Source organism: Sinohyriopsis cumingii, unplaced genomic scaffold, assembly GCF_028554795.1.
Source record: "Sinohyriopsis cumingii isolate HCF-2022 unplaced genomic scaffold, ASM2855479v2 utg000127l, whole genome shotgun sequence".
Taxonomy (NCBI): Eukaryota; Metazoa; Mollusca; class Bivalvia; order Unionida; family Unionidae; genus Sinohyriopsis; species Sinohyriopsis cumingii.
Genome location: NW_028315871.1, coordinates 2,573,358 through 2,597,996, shown reverse-complemented (window position 1 = coordinate 2,597,996; position 24,639 = coordinate 2,573,358). Strand labels below are relative to the sequence as shown.

Here is a 24,639-nt window from a genome sequence, read left to right as displayed (position 1 = left end):
TTTTTGAAAACTTAAGATTGAACCCCATGCACATGTATTTTAGAGTATTGAAACCAGGGTTTCCATCAAAGTCTGCATCCATCACACAGTTTTCATAATGAAATTTTTCCATGCAAACCATGTGGGGTTGGTGTGCATGGAAAAACTGGGACCACCACCTTTACGAACATGATCAGGGTGTATCCAGCAATATTTGTGAATGAGTTGATGTGTGACTTAAAGAGTTGGTTAAATAAAAAGAAAAGAAACCTTACTGATATTGTACATTTAAACCTACTAAAGGAAGAGAAAGGGTATAAGGGTATAATTTAATAATGGATACACACATGCAATCCAACATATATCCTTGTTAACTAATAGAAAATTGGTAAATGGTATGCAATTGCATGATGGGTAGCATACAAATTTATAAATAAATACCCCGTTACAAAGAGACAGAGACAGAATGTGGTTTGGTAAATAATTCTCCAACTTACAAAAGGCAACACTTCGAAACTAATTAACGTGCAGGGACAAAATGGTTATGATGATTAACAGACATTATTTTTAAAAAATACTCATTGTAATAAACTATGAGATGCAGTGAGTAGTGTAATAGTTGGATGCATTATATATACGAAACAAGTGATTATATCCATGTAGCAGTTAATTTATAAAATCATTTGTTTATTCAACTAGAAATTAGTTGTCTATTCAAATTTTGTTCCTTCAAGTTATTTTACATCATCATTATGGATGATCTCATAGTGACATAACATTCAGTAAGTATTGTTTCAAACTAATTTAATATCATTGTTATGTCAATTGCATCATTGTTTACAAGGCAAGATATTAACAGCTTCTTTACAATTACATGATATGAAATACTTGCAAACAAAAAGTTGATTGCAAGACAGAAAAATTATTAAACACTTTTCACAGTTTGAGTCTAAACAAAACAACACAAAATTGGACAGAAATACATTCAATACAGTATGCTATGAAAGTGCATCAATGTATTGATACCACATATACAGTGGTCCATGGAACATGAAACAACGTATATTTTTTAAGTCTGATACAGAAATAACAAAACAATGTACAACAATGTATATGATACTTAATGATAATTTTATCAACTTTAGCGGAGAAAGTTATTTTCTGAATATTGATGGTAATGCTTATTTTAAAAGTAGTTTTAATTAGTTGCTTTCTATTTTGAGTTTTCACTATTCATTTTCTATTATATTTCTTCAGAAGTATCAATCGTTTCCTAGATTTCAACTCTTGTGAGAGCCTTTGTAATTTGACAATTCCTAAATTTGCAATAATTTTACCAACACTGGATTTTTTTTAGGTCAAATATCTTTTGACTTCTTTTAAACCTCCTTTACACTATGACATATATCTAGTCCAGTCAAGTATAAAAGAAAACGGGTAAGCAATTTAATCCTGGTCAAGGAAACGTGTCATTATACTGGCTTGAAGAACACATCAGCATGTGGTTTAAAAGAACTTACCACTTACACTCAGTTGTAGTAGCAATGGATACATTTCCCCAACAGAATTCTGCACATGGACTTGATATAAACTAAAGTCCTCCTCTGTTATGTTTCTAATCTCCAAAGTGGCTATAAAACCAGGTTCACGGATTCGGACTGAGTAGAAATTTACATCCACCATACTGCTGGCCACAATGATGTTGTACTTGTCTGAGTTCAGCAGTTTCTCTAGAGTTCCTCCATTGTGTTTGTACCATGTAACCATCGAATCCAACAAACTGTTATATAACTCAATGATGAGCCTTCCAGAGTGTCCTACCTCTGCATAGAAACTCAATTCTCTTGATGTGACATAAGGGAGTCCTGAACACACAAAAATACATGTCTGGATCTACATTTTGGAAGAAAAACAATTATACCAAGCTGATATTATGGCACACCTTTTCAGAAATACGAGTTTGTTTTAAAGACGTTCCTTAAGTATGATTTAAATTAATTAACCAAAACAGTCGCAGATATATCAATATTGTGCTCCTAGGTTTAGAAGAAAAAGTATTTAAAAAAAACTGATAAAGAAAAGAAAAGACCTTTTCTGCTGAACTATGTCAGGAACATGGCAAGCACATCCTCAAGATAGGTTAGAAATTTTATAAAATCTTCAAATGATCAATTAACTAAGTGAATACTTGTATAACAAATGGAAAAGATGTGGTTTATTTCTAACTGTATGAAGAATCATTATATCTAAAACATTAGGTGCTGTTACAAAAAATGATGCAGCTATAAATATGTATAATCATAATCTGGTTAATACATTTACTTTTGTTGAACATTAAATATATGCACTATGTATAATGTAATAAAAATTAACAATGCTTCAGACAAATATGGTCAACATAAAGAGCTCTCATTTTTAGAGATGACTACTAACTGAAGGCTTGGTTTAGATTAGACCTGAGTTGCCCTCCAGCATGACGTAAGAGGAAGACGTTAGTGTAGAACTAATATAGGCCTTGTGATTTGTCTACTGATATTTAACTGAAACTTGCTTGGAAGACTTAACAGAATAATGTATATATCAATAATAAAACAAACATATTTTAAGGATTTACCCCCTTTTACCTTAACTTTCATTACTTTACGTACTGTTGTCTAAGGGGGTGGAAATGGGGATAGGGATACCAAACCTTAGTATAATTTCTAAAGCCCAGTGTTGTGATATATCACTGAATCCTATGCATATAAACACATTTAGCATTACATTAAATAGTACTTGCAAAATGTTTATGAAATTACAATTTATTTAGACTGCTGTGATCTATAATTAAGACCATTATCTGTAACAAAAAATGGAACAGAAATTATAATTGAAATATTACAATCTATCATAAAAGGTACGAACCATTTATCAGTTAACTGTTCAGTTTTTGAGTAAAAACTGATACTCAACTACACATGTCCATAGCTACCACCTTGCAGATAACAAAATTATTAAGAATGGGGATGGGTATGAACTGTGCAAAATAGACATTATGTTAATGTACAAATATTAAAGGTATTAAAAGAATAAATATGGAAATAAAGAAACATGCATATTATATTAATTCCACACTGACCTTTAATCCAAACAGTGGAATATACACTTTGATCCAATGATCCATCAGTGTAGTCCAGTATTCCGTTGTTTACACTACAAGTGTAAATTCCTGTGTCCATGTAGGTAGGATTATTAAAATGGTGGTTTATTACTCCTGTAGAGATGAACTCATAACTCACTTGTCGTATTTCTATGCCAGAGGACAGAGACTTGTGTGTCAATCTGTAGGTATATTGTTCAGGTATGCCATGTGCTGAGCATTTTATCATTAGACTCGTGTCGTTGTGACTTCCATTTCTACTTTCCATGTCAACGGTTGGGGGATCTGCAATCAAAACACACAAAAAATAAATAATGAACATTTACTTTAAAGTAACCTCTTGTCTCTCAACCTGCTATTTATTTTTATTTGAATGCAGCAAGAATTCTGACTCGTCAATTAATATTAGATAAGCAATTTTGACATATGTATACAACCATAAACCCCATGTCAAGAATTATAGTGAAATGATGACAAACATAACTAAGTTATGGTATTCCAAACATTTCTTAAAATCCATTCTGTGATTCATAGTTAGAATTTACCATTACTTCACTACATTTTATTAAATTCCAAAACAGATTACAAATGTCTGGACCCAAACTGGAGTCACAAAGTGATCAAAATTAATTGACCGATTATTCTCCTGTACAGCAACCACACATGCAAACCATTATTTATGTATATATTGTAAGCAAAGATTAGATGTATACAAGTAAATCCCTGTCCCTATGGAAACAAATTCATGACCTCATGAACAATCATGAACGTTCTTGAAATGTTCATGATTAGTTCATTATCTGAGTTAATGAACAAATATTCATGAAAGTTCCTCAACTAAGTTCATGAACACTTCAAGAATTTTGATGAATAATGTACTTGAAATCCATGAACACAATGATGAACGTTTATGAACTATTATAATATCTTTGAAGTTCCTGAAATGTCATGAACAATTCAAGTACTTTGATGCACCACCAAGATATTTCTTATAAACTGTACAAGAAATATCCATATCATTATATTCATAAAATGTTCATGAAAATTCATCATACAAACTTCTCACAATATTAGTGAAATATAAATAAAGGTGAATATTTTTCTTTTTTTAAATTATATGATACTGTATAAATGTTCATAGAGATCTTTTAATCAACTCTTGTGTACTTAACCCGAGTGGTTCTGGATTAATATGGGAAAATATTTTCTGGCCAGCATGAAAAAAATGTATTTGCTATAAAAGCTTTCAATGACTGTTCTAACATTTTTGTCCATTGCTGTCATAAACTGCATATTCTATTGACTTAGTCACTGGTTGCCGATTTGCCATAAAAACCGAAATGTATAAATAACAATTATCCTGATTGGATGACTGCGAAAGAAGACATCATATGATTGGTTAATATACGTGTGAGAATTCAGCAGCTGAGCCTCCTTTCCCCACAAACAAAAGAGCACGCAGATGGTTCTGCAACAAGTAAACACCTCAAACAAAAAACTTGGACTCCCATGGAATGGACAGATGAGAATATTTTCAATATCTAGTTTTAAGTAAGTAGAAGTGCAGAGAAGTGATTATAAAGAATATGAAGGAAATGATCTGATGAGAGCAAAATTAGGATAAAAAGCTTACCCAGCCAGGATCTTCAAAATTACAGTATCTTTTTCTTGGTCATTCGTGATTATTTCAGTGAATGATATATGGATATTTTACTGGTTTTTATATGTGATCGTATTAGTTTTAACCAAACTAATGATACGTGATTTTGTTCAGACCTAATTTAAACTTGCTCTGCAATTTTTTTAAAATCAATAAACATTATCATACCCCCCTTTCAATCTCAATACCAGATGCGGTACTGCATTTATGATAGGATGTGAAATGTTCGATATTGTTTTCTTTTTCATGACATCACTCTTTCTTCGATCTTATGTAATTTGATAATTTAATACAAAAAAAAAACAACAAAACAAATAGTTAATGTATCAAATTATGCAAATAACGTGATAAAACTAGAAGCAGCTATACACATTATGCGGAGTTGGATGCATGAGTGACATAACAAGAGCCAATATCACAGATGTCTTAAGTTTTATCAATAGAAAATGGTGCAAATTTTTGAAAGCACGAAATAACCATTATCTGTACTATACATACATACATACATACATACATACATTATATGGTTATTTAGTTGTCATATTTTTTTTATTAAAACATCTGTCTCCTGTGACTATACCTATGGCTAGTCAGTTTCATTTAAAATGCAACTAGTGGGGAACAAAAATCCAAATAATATACATGCTTAGAAAGTTGTGTATTACGTGTAAGGGATTAAGTGTAAGGGATTAAATAATTTTGAGTTGCATCATAGTTATTCCAGTAAATAAATTGGGGTACAAAAAGAAATGTCCTAAAAGCTGAAAACAATGTTGAGTAGAGGCTATCTGTAACTAACTTTATCTTTCTTTCAGATCAGACACCAGAAAAGTAAAATTATTAGAGAATGAAGTTTGTAGGTTAAGGAGGAAAATTTGAAAACTGGAGGATCCTATAATGGCCAAGATGGAAGAGACATTAAATTGTGACTGCTGCAGGAATGTTAAAGATTCAAACAGTAATCAGATGAGACAGCTTAAGTTGCAGATGTAGACATTCAGTTGTGACAATGTGCAGGATTTGATTAAATTATAGGTCCTGAACATCTTCACAAAAGAGTTATCAGACAGGTCTGAGTCTCTGGGGAAAAAAATCAGGAGAAATCTGAGTGGAAAGACAGCTCCTTGAAGATGACATATGTTTCAACAGTTGATAAAACAAAACTGCCCCAATATTATTTGAAACATTTTCAAAGAAAAATTATGAAACATACAAAAGGTGTTGCTAAGAGTAAAATAAAGAATATCGCTTGTCAGTTTATATGTTCTTTGTTGCATATTAGAAACTTATCTGAAATTAAATACCGTTTTTAAGATAATATGTTCCAATTTATACTGTTTTAAAAAAAAAACACATCTAAGGTTATTTTACGATTCAGGATGAAATAGGTATTTGTGAGTTTGTCAGATAATCAAATTATTTTTAAGGAACTATTCATAAAGTCATGAATCATTGAGAAACTTTGTTTCAGCATAGTTCATTAATATGTTCATGCACTTGTTCCTGGATTCAGTTCATGAATATTTCATGAACTGTTCAAGAACAGTTTGTGAAGTGTTGGTTCATTCATAATTTCATGAACTGACCATTTTCAGTTAATGCACATTCATGAATAGTTGATGAATTATTTATGATTATTTCATAGGGGCGACAAGTCTTTAGGTTTTAAGTCCAATGTTTCAGGATCAGATTATATGAATAAATAATCCCAATTATGTCCTAAATCTCAATCTCTGTGTCAAATTACCATAAGGGAGCCAGTCTGATACTCCAACCATTCAAAATTCAGATGTTCTCAAATTGTTTTAATTAACTGATCTTGCCAAATATACTGGTCCAGATGGAATTAATGTACAATTTTAAAATGTGTGCTGGTCAACAACAACTGTTAAAGTGATGCCATTCTTTAAACATGGGGCAAAAGATGATTTATCTATTTATGATCGAATCTCTGTTTTACCCTGATATGAGTACTAATTGGGTCACATTCCTTTAATCTTTCTATTTCATTTACATAAATACATAATTCCAACAATGAATCAGGTTCCAGGGAACAGCACTCATTCGTTTACTCAAATGCTGCTAAATATTAACTTTGGGAAATCAAAGAAGGCAAATCTTATTGGTGCATTTTTCTTGGATGTTCAAATTTAAAACTTAAATTGTTTTGCTTTACAGCAGATTTCATGGTATTTGTTTCAATGGCATTTTCTATAGTTATATGCTGCTGTGTTAGTTTCTCCCAAGTCAATTCATCAACTCTTGGTATTTTATAGGAATCTGTTTTGGTCACACTGTTCAGTTTTATATAGTCAGTAAATATGGAAAGTATTATCTGGTATCGGCACAAGAATACAATGTGAACTCCAGCTATGTTTACTTGGTTCATTACATTCTCCACCAAATGTTGAATTTCCTTTTTTCATATATTCCTGCTCAAAAGTACCGGTATTCATCCTGTATGGATGTTGTTGCACGGTGTAGAGTCTGCACTTTCAACATCACGGTATATTTTATGTGTTCTTGGAACATCAGGAAACATGTGCTTATATTCACATCAGTATTTTTAATTCACTTTTTTTTGTGGCTGTAGGTATGAAAGTTTCTCATCCAGACTGTTCAATATTTATGAATTCTGAATATTGGCTAAATCAAAGTCAATACAGACTGACTGCACCTCATCATTTGTATTTCCATCCACATACTCCTCTAACAAATTTACATGACAAAGTTGTTCTCTTTCTACCTCCCATGCAAGTTAATAATATACTTACATTCTTTTTAACTGGTATGGTGATTAATTATCTCTTGCAGGACTTCTGCTTATTATTGTTTCATAAGTAAAGTAATTAAAAAAATAAAAATAACGAAGTTCATACACATCTTTACTGAGAAGCTGAACTTTAAAATTTATGACAATATTATTAACTAAATAACAAAGTTCCCCTTTTCTACCCCCCCCCCCCATTTAAACACAACAACTGTGCAATATAACATCCAGGCAGTTGACCTTCACCTAGCTTATTTTGTGACACCTCTACTGATTGTCAGACAAAACAGCAGTGTGTAAATCAGACACAGCCACCACTGAAATAAGCTAGGTCAGCAACACCTTTATTGATTATCTAACAAAGAAACAAACTGTAAATTGTGTATTGCAACCTTTGAATTTGAATCATTAAGCTCTTTTTCTTAGTTTAATGGATCAGCAAACCAAACACAATTTTACATAATGGGATATCCTATGACTGATATCAGGTTGTTCAGAGTACATGCCAGTTGGAACCTTTGCAAAACCTTTGAAATCATGATCATATCTGCCAAATAAAGGGATTTAAGAAGGCCTGGTATTAGAGGCATTACTGGCATACCGTTTTAGCGCAGTAATGTTTTCTTCTGTTTCATACCATGGTATATTTCCACATATAAACAAAAATTGATAACGATGCAAATTCAACTTGGTTCCCAAAGTTTTGGGCTAAAGCTCTTCTTCAGGCCAAAAAATATTATGTATGCGAAACAAATACTTAACACCAAATATAAGAGAAATTCTGGACTCGTACATATTAGAACCACTAGATGCAATTTACAACAAGAGATATAACAATATAAAGTTGCGCAAAAATAATAGACAAGTATGTTTTTGTGTCTAACTCGTAGCAAACCAGTATGATTTCACCTAATTAGCTGTGAACAAAGGATGGAAACTCATTGTGGCAAAGCTCAAACCATTAACATCATTATATATATATATATATATATATATATATATATATATATATGAAGGGGGAAAATTAAATGGTCACTTTAACTTGGTAATCATATAGAATTAAATGGTCATTTTAACTTGGCAATCATACAGCATGTCAGATCGGACATGTCAGATGTTTATTTTGGACTAGTGAAACACCATAAGAAGTCTCTCAGTGAAAACCGTATATCTATATGACCACACACGTTGATGGGTTCACACAGGTGGAATAAGTTGCTCAAAAAGATTATTAAAAGTACCATCATCGTGTCCTTACTTGATGTATATTGGTATCATTTTCATTAAGCACAACTTGACACCATAAGATGTTTTTTGGGTGAAAACCATATTGAATGTCAAATCAACAACATTTTATTTAAGGACCAATGAGACACCTCAAAAAACATTTGGTGAAAACATGATGTTGATATGACAATTCACCTATTAGCATTAATAACAAGATGTTCAAAGTGACAGCCACTTTGGCCATACTGGAGGTTAGATCGGCACAATTTTAATTCTGGACTAACTGTGTATCATAAGTAATCTTCTGGTAGAAACCCCATTTCTATTTGATGTTCCATAGTATGAGTAGAGAATACAATATCTAGAAGGTGTATATCATTGCTGCCATACTGAATGTCAGATTGGCACCATATTCAGTTAGGTCCAACTAGACAGTTTAAAATTCTGGTGAAATCCCGTGTCAATATGACTTTTGACTGAGAATGAGTAGCAATAACATAATATTCAAGGTGACTGCTGTTATGGCTGTATCGAATGTCCGTGTGGCACCAGTTTTACTTCGGACCAACTAGACATCATAAGAAGTGCTGAAGTGGAGCTCATACCAAGATGATTTTCCATTCAGCCAAAGTAGCGATAACAATATTTTCAAGATGGCTGTTGTGGCAGCCACTTGATATCCAAGTGGCAATTTAAGACCAACTAGACAATGAGACAATTGTATTAAAGGTTTACTGCAATCCTTTAAGTAGTTTAGGATAATACACTTGCACTGACAGATGGATCATAACAAGTCTTGTCTATGAGCAGTAGAGCTAATAAAAAAAGCCCTAAGTACACAAGGAAGAGAAATTACTAGATATTAGAACACATGGACATATACACTGACAGAAAGAAAACAGACCATCATATAAAATGCACACTGGGTAATCATGTCGCATATGACTTTGCAGCTAAAAACACTAGATATGAGACAATGAGACAAAGGATAACCCACTTCCCTTCTCAGAAAGCTAGATTAAAAACAAAATTCAAATATACCCACACTGAACTATAAGTTTAATGGCTTTCTCTGCAGTAGCATTGGTTTCCGTGTTTTCTGATTGGCAACTGTAAGAGCCTGTGGCATTTCTGTACACATTTCCCAAGGACAATATAATTGCTGGATTGCCATAAACCACTTTCTGTTCCTTGTACCAACGAGAAGTGCAGCTGGGGAAACAGTCTGCTGAACATCGTATGTCAGGTGGAGCACTGCTCTCATTCACTGTGTACACTGTGTTGTCTGGTGTAAAGACTGGACTATCTGGTCCATCTAAACATTAAAAAGACTTGCATAAACTCTAATAAGGTTAAACACATTATCAAAAACATATAAGCTGACCACCAAAATATAAGAGTTTCACTTTTTGAAAGATAAAAATACATAAAGAATATTAACTATAAAACTACTTGAGAACAGAACACAACTTAATGACCATACATTAATTATTTATAAAGGTTACAAATACAACTAGACATACAAGCAGTTACAGGCATGAAAATCCTACGCCAAGCATGTTCTAGTGATCACATGTCTTACTTAGCAAATAAAGATACATGCACCCACACTTAGAGATTTGCAGCAATGCTCATAATTTTTGAAGATGTCTTCTGCAAAACGGACCAGATGAAAAAAAATAAAATGTTATTGCACATCTTAAGTACCACATAACTTGACTGCAAAGTTTCAATAAATTCCAAGAGCTGATATGACAGAGAAGAGATGATGAATGGAATTAAAACAATATAAATTGTTTGACATTTTGTTTTGCAATTTCTCAAAATATGGCTTAATGGAAAAAGTGATACCTTGTTGCACACCATTAACAACGTAATATCTAGTCTCTGAAGTTTCAATAAAAGCCTCCAACTAGTGTACATGAAGCAACGAAGAACTAAATTCCCAAGCAACCAACATGTTTTCATGCAGTTTTAACATAAAATGCTGCTAAAAGGAGATAAATAAATGAAGAAAACCTATTGCATTTCTACTCCAACCACCTATCCACACTTCATAGGTTAAAAAATTCAACCAATGGTGGTCAAAAAATGAATGACAAAGTGGATTAGAAAATCACAGCATTTTTGACACTTTGCTGAAAGTTTGCTAAATATGGTTTAGAGGAAAACTGTAAAACCTCACTGTGCATCTGTACCAACCGCATATCTAGTAGCCTTCAAAGTTTAAAAGATATCCTCAGACCAGTGTATGAGATGAAGCAATGATAATGTAAATTCTCAAGATATTCAATCTTTGATAATTTTTCAAGACAATTTGCCCAAAATGGGTCAGATGAGAGCAGTAAATCTTAGTTGTACCCCTCCCAGAACATCCATCATGAGATCATTGAAGCAATCTGACCATTTTTCAAGACATTTCCAAAAAATGGTCAAAAGGAAAACAGTACAATGTTATTTCACATCTCCACTAATGAACTATTTATTGAGCAAACTAATGAAGGAAATTCCCAAAATATGGGCAAGATGAAAAAATTAAAACATTATTGCTTATCTCCACTGACCAAATATCGGTCCTACAAAGTTACAATAAAATCCCTCAAACCATGTGGAAGGTGAAAGAGTAATGATGATTCAAATTCCCAAAATACCATTTTTTACAAACTTTTCTTGAAATTTCTTCCAAAAGTACACCAGAGAAAAGATTAAAACTTTATTTCACATCTACATAAACCACAGATCTAGTGGCATAGAGGAGAAGCAATGACATCAAAGCATCATTAAAATTCTCTAAGCTGTGTAACAAGTTTTGACAGTTGCCAAGAGATGTCAAGATGAACACTAGTAAAGATATTTGCATAAATAGCATCATGCCAAGAATTACCTTAATGCAAAGTGATGACAAGGTGTACATTAGTACAGGCACTTTCAAAAATAGCATTACGCCAAGCCAAACCAAGATATACATTATTACAGGCTCTTGTCTAAATAATTGAATGCCAAGAAATACCTTTATTCCAAATAAAGCCAAGATTTACATTAGTACAAGTATTTGCAAAAACAACTTTGATCCCTCCATCAAAGATCACCCCTTACCGGAACCAGGGTACTTCATAACTCTGGACAACTCTCTCATTCAATCATGCAACTTTGATATACCAGGAAGGGTCAGTAATTAAGCAGTCATCTTCTTTTCATAGGGAAGTCCTTAGCCACAGGTGACATACATTCAACAGAAATACCTAAAGTCATCCCTATCATTGAATCATATATTGCCCATGTACTGGGAAGTGTCATCATTGAAATAGGGGATTTACTAATGCTATGAAGTGCTATAGCCACAGTCATCTTCCATACATCAGAAAATAATGTGGTTCCTTCCTGGGAATTGACAGCATCCTTCAGGTCTCAAACCTGTTGGGCCGCAAATAACAAAATTAGGAATGATCTATCTCTACACATGACATGCATACCGGGCAAGTGATGTTGTCCCATGCTGCAATAATGTGCCCACAATTTCCAGCATCTCAAGGCATTACTGAATACTAAAGGAATATAGTATTACAACAATGAATTTAAACCCAAAACTATTGCAGAAATAAAACAAGAAGCATCACTTCACTAGTGATATGCAATTTCAAATGCAATTACATAACACAGACAAGACAAACATAAAAAAGCAAAAAGACTTGCAGTTAAAAAAATTACATCAATATTTCTACATGAGGCTTGAAAATTTTGACTAGTTAGCTTCAACTTGATGCTGATGTTGCATCATATTTTACACTGTCCAAGAAAATGATGAGCCCTATCGCCATCTGTTTCTGGGATGCAAATTTGGGTGGCCTCAAAATATATCCTGGATATTTCATTATTGTATTAGTAATTGTAAGCTATTGGATGGCTAATATGCAAAATGAATGAATTATTGAAATTAAAATGTGCCAACTGCAAAAGAATGATGATTGCATTTGTGTATGGGTTCTTTTTTGTTTTTGTCTTCTTCGTTTATACCACTTGGTTTCAATGTTCTAAGGCAGCATATCTCGGAGTAAGATTCCTTTTCTTTCCTGGTTTGGGGACTCCAGTTGGGGTTGTGAGCAGTTGCAATAAGTGTTACATCACTAAAAATTTGGTCATGAGAAGAAGTGTTCTGCAGCTGGACCTCTGTTACAGTCAATGTCTTTGTCATCTAATCAGATTTGTGATCCTTTAACTTTTCAGTTCCTCAGACATACTGAAGGCTATAGATCTTACATGTGATGAGATAAATTTTATTCTGTTTTGCACATTCTGTTTGGACCATGTATGTTTAGTTTTTCGCTAGTTACTGTACTAGAAAATGTGCTAGTCTCAATCTTATGCTGTTATGTTTGGCACCTTTTATCACTACTGGTCTTGGTTAGTGATTGGCATTAGCTTCACCGGATTTAGGATGTCTTTGAAGTTTCTCAACATGTAATGACCAAATTAGTCAGGTAAACAACACTGGACCATTGGGTAGCTTCAAAATTCTGGGGACTGGTTCTTTGGTTATCACTTCAAAAGTGTAGATCTAAGGCATCTCCTTAACATATATCACAAAAGAATGTAATATATTTCAGCTTGAAATGACCAAAATAGTTATGTAAACAGCAACGGTCCACTGGTAGCCCATACCCCCTGGGGATTGGTTCTTAGGTTATAACTTAGATATCTCCTTTAGACCCATTCTAAATGTATATGACAAAGGAATTTTACACATGCAGTCAGCATTGGTTCCTCTATTTTTCACACCCTTAGTTTCTGAGTCACAGCCTGAAATATTTTCACAAACCCACTCTGTTAAATGTATGTACACCTAGTTTGCATAAAAAGGATAATATGTTATATAGTAACCAAAACAAAGATGGTAGGTTGAAATGAGAAAGATGACACAAAGTGTTCTGCTCACATTAATTACTGATGTCTAAATAAAGTGTATGATAGACAAAATGATTGATAAACATTGTGGCAGCTATATACTTTCAAAAGCCATGTTACAACAAGTCAACTTGTATAAATACTTACACTGAACTGTAACTGATACAGTAGCAGTAACTGATTTACTTGTTATGCTGGGATTAGATGCTGTACAAGTAAACACACCAGTCTGACTTCTGGATATCTTGGAAATGGACAATATTCCTGTTTTGTTGGGGTAATTTCCACCTGGACCGGTCCATGTGTACTGACAATTGGGGACACAGTCTGCTGAGCAGTTAACATTGAGAAAAGAATTTTCTGCATATTCATAGGACACCTGGCTTGGGGATAGTGTAATGTGGTCTGGTCCATCTGATAAAATAAACAGATACTAAGGTTAACTAGCATGTAAAGTTGATATATACTAAGTTAACTAGCATTTAAAGTTGATATACACTAAGATTAACTAGCATTTAAGGTTGATATACTCTATGGTAACTAGCATTTAAAGTTCATATACACTAAGATTAACTAGCATTTAAAGTTGATATATACTATAGTTAACTAGCATTTAAGGTTGATATACACTATGGTAACTAGCATTTAAAGTTCATATACACTAAGATTAACTAGCATTTAAGGTTGATATACACTATGGTAACTAGCATTTAAAGTTGATATATACTATGGTTAACTAGCATTTAAAGTAGATATACACTAAGGTTAACTAGCATTTAAAGTAGATATACACTAATGTTAATTAGCATTTAAAGTTGATATATACTAAGGTTAACTAGCACTTAAAGTTGATATATACTAAGGTATACTAGCATTTAAAGTTGATATACACTACGGTTAACTAGCATTTAAAGTTGATATACACTAAGGTTAACTAGCATTTAAATTTGATATACACTATGGTAACTAGCATTTAAAGTTCATATACACTAAGGTTAACTAGCATTTAAATTTGATATACACTATGGTAACTAGCATTTAAAGCTCATATACACTAAGATTAACTAGAATTTAAGGTTGATATATACTAAGGCTAACTAGCATTTAAAGTTGATATATACTAAGGTTAACTAGCATTTAAATTTGATATATACTGAGGTTAACTAGCATTTAAAGTTGATATATATTAAGGTTAACTAGCATTTAAATTTGATATATACTAAGGTTAACTAGCATTTAAAGTTGATATACACTAAGATTAACTAGCATTTAAAGTTGATATACATTACGGTTAACTAGCATATAAAGTTGATATACACTAAGGTTAACTAGCAATTAAAGTTGATATACACTAAGGTTAACTAGCATTTACAGGTGATATACACTACAGTTAACTGGCATTTAAAGTTGATATACACTAAGGTTAACTAGCAATTAAAGATGATGTATACTAAGGTTAACTAGCATTTAAAGTTGATATACACTAAGGTTAACTAGCATTTAAAGTTGATATATACTAAGGTTAACTAGCATTTAAAGTTGATATACACTAAGATTAACTAGCATTTAAAGTTGATATACATTACGGTTAACTAGCATTTAAAGTTAATATACACTAAGGTTAACTAGCATTTAAAGTTGATATACACTAAGGTTAACTAGCATTTACAGGTGACATACACTACGGTTAACTAGCATTTAAAGTTAATATACACTAAGGTTAACTAGCATTTAAAGTTGATATACACTAAGGTTAACTAGCATTTACAGGTGATATACACTACGGTTAACTAGCATTTAAAGTTGATATACACTAAGGTTAACTAGCAATTAAAGATGATGTATACTAAGGTTAACTAGCATTTAAAGTTGATATACACTAAGGTTAACATGCATTTAAAGTTGATATATACTAAGGTTAACTAGCATTTAAAGTTGATGTATACAGAGCAATTAAACCTAATATTTAAGATTGGTTTATAAAATGGGAGTGCCCCTTATTGGTTGTGAAGAATTTTCATATATCCATGATAGGCTCCTTTCTATTTTTATTTTGTTCTCTTTAACTACAAAGTACTGAAAGCAAATAATGTATTCTTCAAAACCTCCTCCACATCAAAGGACAACATTCATTTTACCTTCTAAATGGTCCTAATAACCAATTTTCATAGATAGTTTTATTTCCATCATGACAGGTTATAATAGGAGTTCAGACAGGTAACTATGTGTTGACATGTACCAATATGGATGTCACATAAAGAAATGATGTGAAATGTAATTTTATACACAAATATACCCTTTCTGGACAATATTTAGCATAGAGCATGTGTATCTCCCAATATGACAGATGGTAAATGCAGATAATACTGTCAAATGTGAAAAATTTCAGTCTTTTCATGAATTATATTGCTTTCTTGAGATGAGATAATTACTGTTCACTGATCTTCTGAAGATGAATTTAGGATAAAAAAAATATACAATTTCTAAAATTACATTTAAAGAGAATTCTTAATTAGACATATTCAATCATTACAGTGATAATGATGGTAAGAAGGTAAATAGTTTGCATAATTTTCACTAATACACTAAGATGTCAGTGATATTTAAGGTAAATTTAAATTTTTTAGTCTTGTATTTATTATAAAAAATATATCAATGTGATAAAAGATAAAATACAACTGTGTTAGACTTTCTTTCTCCACTGGTAATTCTTCAGATATACTTTTTATTCTGTTCCTGTAATCTAGTGAGAGAATACACTTTTTAAAAAAGTTATTTTCTGTAGGCAGTGCTCCCCTCTCCCTTATCAACTGATTTGGCAACAGACTATTTGCAATTATCTGACAAGTTTATTCAATAACAGATACTATATTGAATTTGTTTCAATTAATCAACTTTTAACCATTTTATTTCATTGTAAAGGTTGATTACAATTAGAGGACTAATATTCCAATATAAAACATCTTTCTACTTACTCTTTTGAATGTTAAGATGGAAATGACCTCCCATTTAGTAGGAGTCATAGAAACAAAATTTTCAAGATGGTTATCATGGCAACTACATTAGATATCAGATTGGCATCAACTGCACATAGAACCTTCCACATACCATAAGAATGCCTTTTTATTGAAAACTCCATGCTGATATGACAATCCAATCAGGTTGTCAGGAGATAGCAAGATTTTCAAGACGACCACTGTGGTGGCCATATTTGATGTCCAAGTGGAACTATTTTCCTTTAGAAACAACTAAGTATCATACAAATCTCCCTGTGAAAGCCTCATGTCAATACAACTTTCTGCTCTGGAGTAGCAACGACATCTTCAAGATGGCTGCTAATGCTGCCATATTGGAGATCAAATCATCATTTTCTTTTAGAACCAACAAGACATCATAATAAGTCATTAGGGAAATAATAATAGTGAGAAGTGCATTAACGATAAATTTTTATTTATGGCCAGCTGTTGCAAAATATCTTACAAATTCACAATTTCTGTTTCAAATTGGCAACACCATGCAACAATTATTATTGGTCTGGTACTGGCAACAGGAAAATAACACCAACAGTTTTGTATAGCCATCACAGTCAGTCAGGAAGAAAACATAACAGTTTTGTATAGTCATCACAGTCACCTGTCCTCAACATAACTGAATATGTGTGTGATTCTCTCAAAATCAGATTTAGAAGATCTCTGCATATCACTAAACATTGATCTCTACAGACTACATCAAGGCATTATACAGATCAATTCTCAAAGAAGTTATAAACTCAGAGGCCATGTTACAAAATCCATTAAGTTCCCACAGACAGATCATAGGGAACAAATAAATGTACAAATACTGTGGAAGGGAATCTCTGAGGACACTGTAAACCACGAGTTGTCAAATTACTTGTGGATTGAAATCCCTAGGGACATCAGCTGGTATACAATTACCTCCATCACCCTGTTAAAAGCTCTTGGAGTGGAAGCAAGTCCAAATGGAAGAGCTCACATCGAAATGCCTTGTGGCAAAACAGGAAGAATTTCCTGTGCAGAAGTAAGATAGGGATGTGAAAATCAACATCCTGAAAACTGATAAGGACTGCCCAGTCAGAGAGCCTTATATAACTTCTAACTAAAGCAGTGGTCTCCATCTTGAAGCTTTTATCCCAAAGGCAGAAAGTCAATGGGTCAAAACCTTCTTCCTTTCTTGAGATCACAAATGTCAGGAATAAAAACTCTACTGCACCCTTCTTCAAAAAGGAGCATATTTCTTCCTTTAATTTGCACCAACTTGGGTTGGTACTCAAAGTGCAGGGTCCATGATAGCGGAGAGTGTTCCCAGCTGTGGTTGGCAGCACTTCTCTAGTGCAGAAAGGACCAACACATTGCCTGTCATGCTTGACAAAGACCAAAAAAGTAGGGTTAGTTGAGTTCCTATGGGTTATGCTGGGAAAAGGCACCCACGGCAGTATATAGGGTACACGCTAAGCAAGTTGTGTGCTTCCCAATGGGCTTCTTCCCCCACAGTTACCCACCACTTATTATACATTATACTCTCACAAACAAATATTTATACAAATGAGACAAAATCAGGAACTAAACACAGGCAGGAAATACTTACCCTAGCAATAAACTATTAAGGTCGATACAATTATTATAATGTTACCTAATGCCAAGCAAGGTGCTTTCTTCTGCTTAAGAAAAACTGAATTAACAAATTATTATAAACTTAACAGTCAGCTGTTGCAGGTACTAGGATGACTATCACTCCAGCAAAACAAAATTATAAGTTGATTGCCAAAACTACATTTAGAAACCAAAAAGATATTTTGGCAAGCAAATAGCATATGTCTAGTTGTGTACTACACATTAAAAAATGAGGACATTTAACAAGGTTTGGGCTGTGTTCCATGCTATTGGAAAGAGGGGCTCAAGTAAAATCATGTAACTTGAAATTTGCATCTCAGCATGGTAAGCAATGCAACAGTAACAGGTAATGTACTGTACTAGTACAGTACCTGTTACTGTACTATAGTACAAATCAAATTTAGAGATTACTGACCAAGGGATCTTAAGAACCCTAACCTTTGGCGAAGGTACGTCATTTTCAATCACACATATAAACACCATGATTATTTACCTTTAAACAATAAAGTACAAGGTTTCTTTATTACCTAAGTGCAACCCATGCAGTGGTAGGTGCTATGAAACCCATTCATAATGCAGCCCATGACATAGGAAGAAATAATGGTTGACACGCAAAGAGGATGCACATGTATTTGTTTTTATAGGTGTGGACTCCTACACCAGCATTAGTACAAAATTTTTCTGCTACATTGTAATGGGGAGCTAAACAGACATACAAGAAGTTAGGGAATCCAAAACTAGGCACAGAAAACAAATATAAAAGCAAAAAGGGTTAAATCCATAAAATACAAAGCAAACTAATCATTTTAAGTAACTTCATTTTCTTTCAATGTCTACAACCTCTGCTGGAACTTCATCATGTGATGCAACACATGGGTAAAGGTTACTTCCCTTAGTCCCTTTTACAACATTCAGGAGTGTGCATTGGACCAGTTCCTAAAGTCTGTAAAGGAGGACATAGAAACTGAGATATCATTCTTGATTCTTCTTATTGAGACTGCGATAGTTTCACCCTGATGCAAAAACTATCATTACTTTTTGCTCAAAGTGCAAGCATTCCATGAAATTTGCCAATTTGTCCAGAACTAAAGGTTCCATGTGTAACCCCAAAACCAGGAGACTGACAGATGAATTATGGGTGGAGGGAGGAAGTCAAAGCATACATCACACCATTTTATTATAGCTGTACCAGAATCTAACCAAAACTTTAAACATCTGATTGTGTGCTCATGCAAGTTGTAAAAGAAAAATGGCCTTTCTACCAGTTGACATTGCATTACTGAAAATTTGCAAGAATTTATATTATTCTCTATGATTATCAGCAGTATTGTCTTCGTCCAAATCATTGTACTTTATTCTTCTTTTATGATATAGTTCAAGGCTAAGTGGAATTACACATAAAGGAACTTACAATTCACTCTGACAGTTATCTGAGCTGTGCCAATTTTGGGGATGTAAGTATTGTTGACAGTACAAGAGTAAACACCAGCAATGTTTCGGCTGATATTATTTATTGCCAGGGTCTGACTGGATCCAAACAGAGTTAGCTGAGAATCTTTGTGCCACTGATAACTACTGCATGGTGGATTACATTCCCCAGAACAGGTTATGTTCAGCAGTCTTCCCTCATCCACAATCAGTTCACCAGATTGGGATATCCATGTATTGTCAGGTCCATCTGTAAATATATCAGATAAATGAAGGGAAACAAATCGTTATTAATTAATGATGTACACTTAATCTACAGATCTAAATCCATATATATTCTAGTCTGACATAACAATATTTATGTTTGCCTGAAATCTATCAGTGTAAAACTTTAAAGAAGATTCCCTTAAATAGACAAACACTGAGTGTCTGAAAAGATTTTTTTAGGCATTTATAAGACCATATGTTCATTTTACTGTCTGAATGTTGAAACCATCTTGAGGAATACAATTTTCAACATTGGATGTTATGCAGCCAAACTGGATGGAAGAACAGCAGCATTTAAATTTAGTACAAGGTATATACATCAGTAGCAGACTGTTGATGTAATCCCCGTTTTTATATAATCATTCATTCAAGAAGGTTCATGACAATATTTTCATCAATATATTGATTGTGACATACAAATTTGAGGTCAGATTGGCACGATTGTTATTCAGGACCAACTATATATCATAATTAATCTTCTTGTGAAAACGCTCTGGCAATATGACTTTCCAATGCAGACAAGTATAACAATAATTACAATGGTGGCTATACTAGATGCTGGTACCAATTTACTTTAATACCATCCAGACATGATAAGATGGCTTTTGTTTATAACCAAATATTGAAATGACTATACATTTAGAAGGAGTAGTGAAAAGATTGTCAAAACAGACATGTGGTGGATTCAGTGGATATCATATTGACACATTGTAAGGGTAACGGTACACTGTAAGAAGTCTTCTGGGACAAAATCGCAGCTGATATGCCTTTCAGTTCTAGAGCAGTAGCAATAACAAAATGCAGAGATAAAAAAAGGAATTGCAATTAAAATTAAATGAATTACAACTGGCACGAACAACACAATCACCCCTTACAAACAAGTTCCCTGCTCCGGCAGCCTAAGTGGTTAGAGCATCCACCTCTAATTTGGGAGAACCGGGTTTCGTTGGTTTGAAACCCTGATGAGTCATACCAAATATTTGTAAAAATGGTACAAACAGCCGCATCACTTGGCACTCATCAGTAAGAGGTTTGTGTTAAGGCTGGTCAGATGGGTGTCAGGATAATGTGACTGGGTGGGTCATGAGTCTACATGTCTATGGCATGATGTCCCAGAGCTGGGAATCACAATAAACTGCCACACTGCAGACATCATAGTAATATGACTGAAAAATTGTTAAAGCTAAATTAAAAATGCAAATCACAAAGACACATATGAACAAGTTCAGGATTTGATGTGATTAGAAGTATCAAGTTAGTACCTTTTTCAGGAAAAAGTGGATAAGTATTTTCTTCACTTTGAAAAAATAGCTCAAAATATTAAAAAGCAAAGAAGGCACTGACTTTGTTATTTCAAAGTGTACTTAATGGCTGACTAGTTTTATTTAAAATTTAAATGTTAGTCTGTGAATACAACAGATTATGCTGATCATGATGTGGTTAAGGAATCTATCTGGAAAGGTTATGAGTTTGTATATGAGGCATCTCAACAAAGGTTTATGAATTGCAGAAACTAAACTGGAGTACTCATGTCAAATTTGTAGGCGAAAAATAAAATATTTATTGAAGCATTCAAGAATTCTATCCACAGTGATGTCAAGACGTACCTTAATGACCAATCAGTAGAAATGTTGAAAACGCTGCATGTACAACTGCTAGTTATTCCCTGACTCACACAATTTCATTTGGCAATACGTCTTTCTCTCTGCAATTATTCCTTTACCCTATCAACATATTATAAAACATCTGATGGAAATTACCTAGAAACTACACAGATGGGAGTAGCAAGGGAAATAAAAAGTCAAAATAGCATAGGCTTTTGAAATTCTTAAGTGTTCAAGAATGTTTTCTTCTGTAAGTGTTTATACTTTAGTACTTTGTAAAAATGAATGAAGAAATTCCCATACTGAGCTTTTGATGTATTCAGATTTCTAGTCCCCACTGGCCCCATTTTTAAAATGGTAGAAAAAGCTATGGTATTTGATTACTGCTAATAGATGAATATACTTTTCAGTACATGCAGGATAGAATATTCTTATTAGAAATATTGGATCTTCTCATGATTAGGCTACATACTATATTAATGGTAGAAATCTATTGACATGGCATCATATTTAAAATTGTGTACCACATATTTCACCAATTTTAGCTGTATGGATCATATACTAGAAGACCTTATGGTATAGTCTCTTATGTCTATCCATCTAATACCACAAGTTTGCCATCACTTAATCTGCGTGGATGCTTGATATGAAACATTACACTTAAATTTATACCATGGTCCAAAATAAAATGGTGCTGATGTAAGGATGCATCTGCAGCAAAAAGAAAAGAGATAACTAATACAGCTATTAAGTAAATATGAACACTTGTTTCCAGATGTTGCAACAAGAACAAATAAAATCTACCATGGCATTAATATTGTAGATTCAACACCTGTGAAACAGCATCTTGACTGGATGAATCCTCTGAAGTAGGAATCAGTTTGAAAAAATTAATTCAATATTTTCTGGAGATTGATTTTATTAAACCAAGTAAAATTAACTGTAGTTTGCCAGTTATTGTCATACCGAAATCAGTCCTTTTCAATTTCAATAACCAATGGCTACGCTGACAAAGCTGGAAATGTAAAATGTGTCACCAAGCTCAAGTTTTTGAAAGGATTCTGGCAAATTCCACTCACAGAAAGGCCAAAAGTATATTCAGCATTTGCAACTCCAGATGGGCTTTATCAATATAAAGTGATGCTCTTTAGTATGAAAACTTCTCTCTCAACATTTCAGTGTTTACTAAACATAGTAACATCTGGTCTAGATAATTATGATCCTTACATCAGGGACAATATTTGAAAATTCTTTGAAAGACTCAGTGATGCAAATTTTACAATTAAATAATGTAAAAGTGAGTTAGATTTGCCTTGCTTGGGTTAAATTTTCAGGACATTGTGGGACACGGTAAAATTAACCCTGCAGAAGTTAAGGTCAAGACTATCTCTGAATTCCATATGTCTATCAGTAAAAGGCAACATATGTAGTTTTGGGGTATGGCTGGATATTACCAGAATCTTTGCTTAATTTTTCCATAATTGCTGAAATCCTGACCAATTTACTGAGTACAAAATTTAAATTTCTTTGGTGTCACAAATATCAGGAGGCTTTTGATAACTTAAAGGCCATACTTAAAGGTGCACCATTTCTGTCAGCTCAGATTAAAGTTTCTGCACCTGATTTATGGGTTGGTGGTTTATTGATTCAAGAAGACATAATTAGTGATGGTTATCCAGTGTGCTGTCTTTCTGAAAAATTAAACAAAGACCAAATAAATTATTCCACAACAGAGAACAAACGTGTGGCTTCGACATAATGGCTTTTACAACACTTTGAAGTGTACATATATCAGCTCAGTTCCTCTGATTGTAAAAACAAAATATGTCAATATGTATTTTGTTCAAGAGAAGCAGCAATAAAATTTGACCAACTATACACTGTAGCCGAGTGGTCTAAACGCTCTCCATTACGGACCACTGCCATCTCATCTCTGTCTGCAGTGGTTTGAGTCTCGGATTCAGCCAACATGGGTATGTAAGAAAGCTTGCCATTATCTTCTCTTTGGGTCGGTGGATCTTTCCGGGGTTTTCCCGGGTTCTTCCTCCACCATTAATACTGGCTGCCATGTATAGCCTATCGTGTGCTGAAAAATGGCGTTAAACCCCACAACAACAAAAACAACAATACACTGTAAGAAGTCTTTTGATAAAATCCTATGGCAATATGGTCTTTTCTTCTGGAGGAGTAGAAATAACAGACTTTCAAGACGATTGCTATGGCAGCCATATGTGCCCTTAAATCAGCACCATTTTATTTTGGACCATGGTATAAATTTAAGTGTAATGTTTCATATCAAGCATCCACGCAGATTAAGTGATGGCAAACTTGTGGTATTAGATGGATAGACATAAGAGACTATACCATAAGGTCTTCTAGTATATGATCCATACAGCTAAAATTGGTGAAATATGTGGTACACAATTTTAAATATGATGCCATGTCAATAGATTTCTACCATTAATATAGTATGTAGCCTAATCATGAGAAGATCCAATATTTCTAATAAGAATATTCTATCCTGCATGTACTGAAAAGTATATTCATCTATTAGCAGTAATCAAATACCATAGCTTTTTCTACCATTTTAAAAATGGGGCCAGTGGGGACTAGAAATCTGAATACATCAAAAGCTCAGTATGGGAATTTCTTCATTCATTTTTACAAAGTACTAAAGTATAAACACTTACAGAAGAAAACATTCTTGAACACTTAAGAATTTCAAAAGCCTATGCTATTTTGACTTTTTATTTCCCTTGCTACTCCCATCTGTGTAGTTTCTAGGTAATTTCCATCAGATGTTTTATATGTTGATAGGGTAATTTTATACTAAATCCTGGAAAACTGGACATTCTGATGCTGGAAATGAGGCTGATATTTGGTCTAAATCAGGCCCTGAAAAATTGTGATCAGCTTATTACACAATTATTCTACCAATCTAATCAAGGTACATAACACAAGGCTGTATATGATTTATTAGCTCTTTGATTTAGAAATATCCAAGGAAGGAGCAGCAAAAACAGCCAATCACC

At 33.3% G+C, this 24,639-nt stretch overlaps 1 protein-coding gene across 4 annotated transcripts in view; it reads right to left on the bottom strand.

Moving 5' to 3' along the window:
- The window catches only part of LOC149774843 (cell adhesion molecule CEACAM5-like), a 66,568-nt gene that overhangs the window by 26,666 nt on the left and 15,263 nt on the right, over positions 1-24,639 (bottom strand). For 2 of the 4 annotated variants that reach the window (XR_016416695.1, XM_089944692.1), the window contains exons 3-7: positions 19,720-19,986; positions 13,825-14,091; positions 9,821-10,090; positions 3,098-3,403; positions 1,500-1,844 (exon numbers count right to left, since the gene is read on the bottom strand). Coding sequence is in view for 1 of the 4 variants with exons in the window: in XM_089944692.1 (XP_089800818.1) it covers positions 1,500-1,844; positions 3,098-3,403; positions 9,821-10,090; positions 13,825-14,091; positions 19,720-19,986 (1,455 nt within the window). In the remaining 3 variants the exon portion in view is untranslated. The remainder of the gene's footprint in view (positions 1-1,499; positions 1,845-3,097; positions 3,404-9,820; positions 10,091-13,824; positions 14,092-19,719; positions 19,987-24,639) is intronic. The other 2 variants (XR_016416696.1, XR_016416697.1) reach the window with 1 other exon arrangement.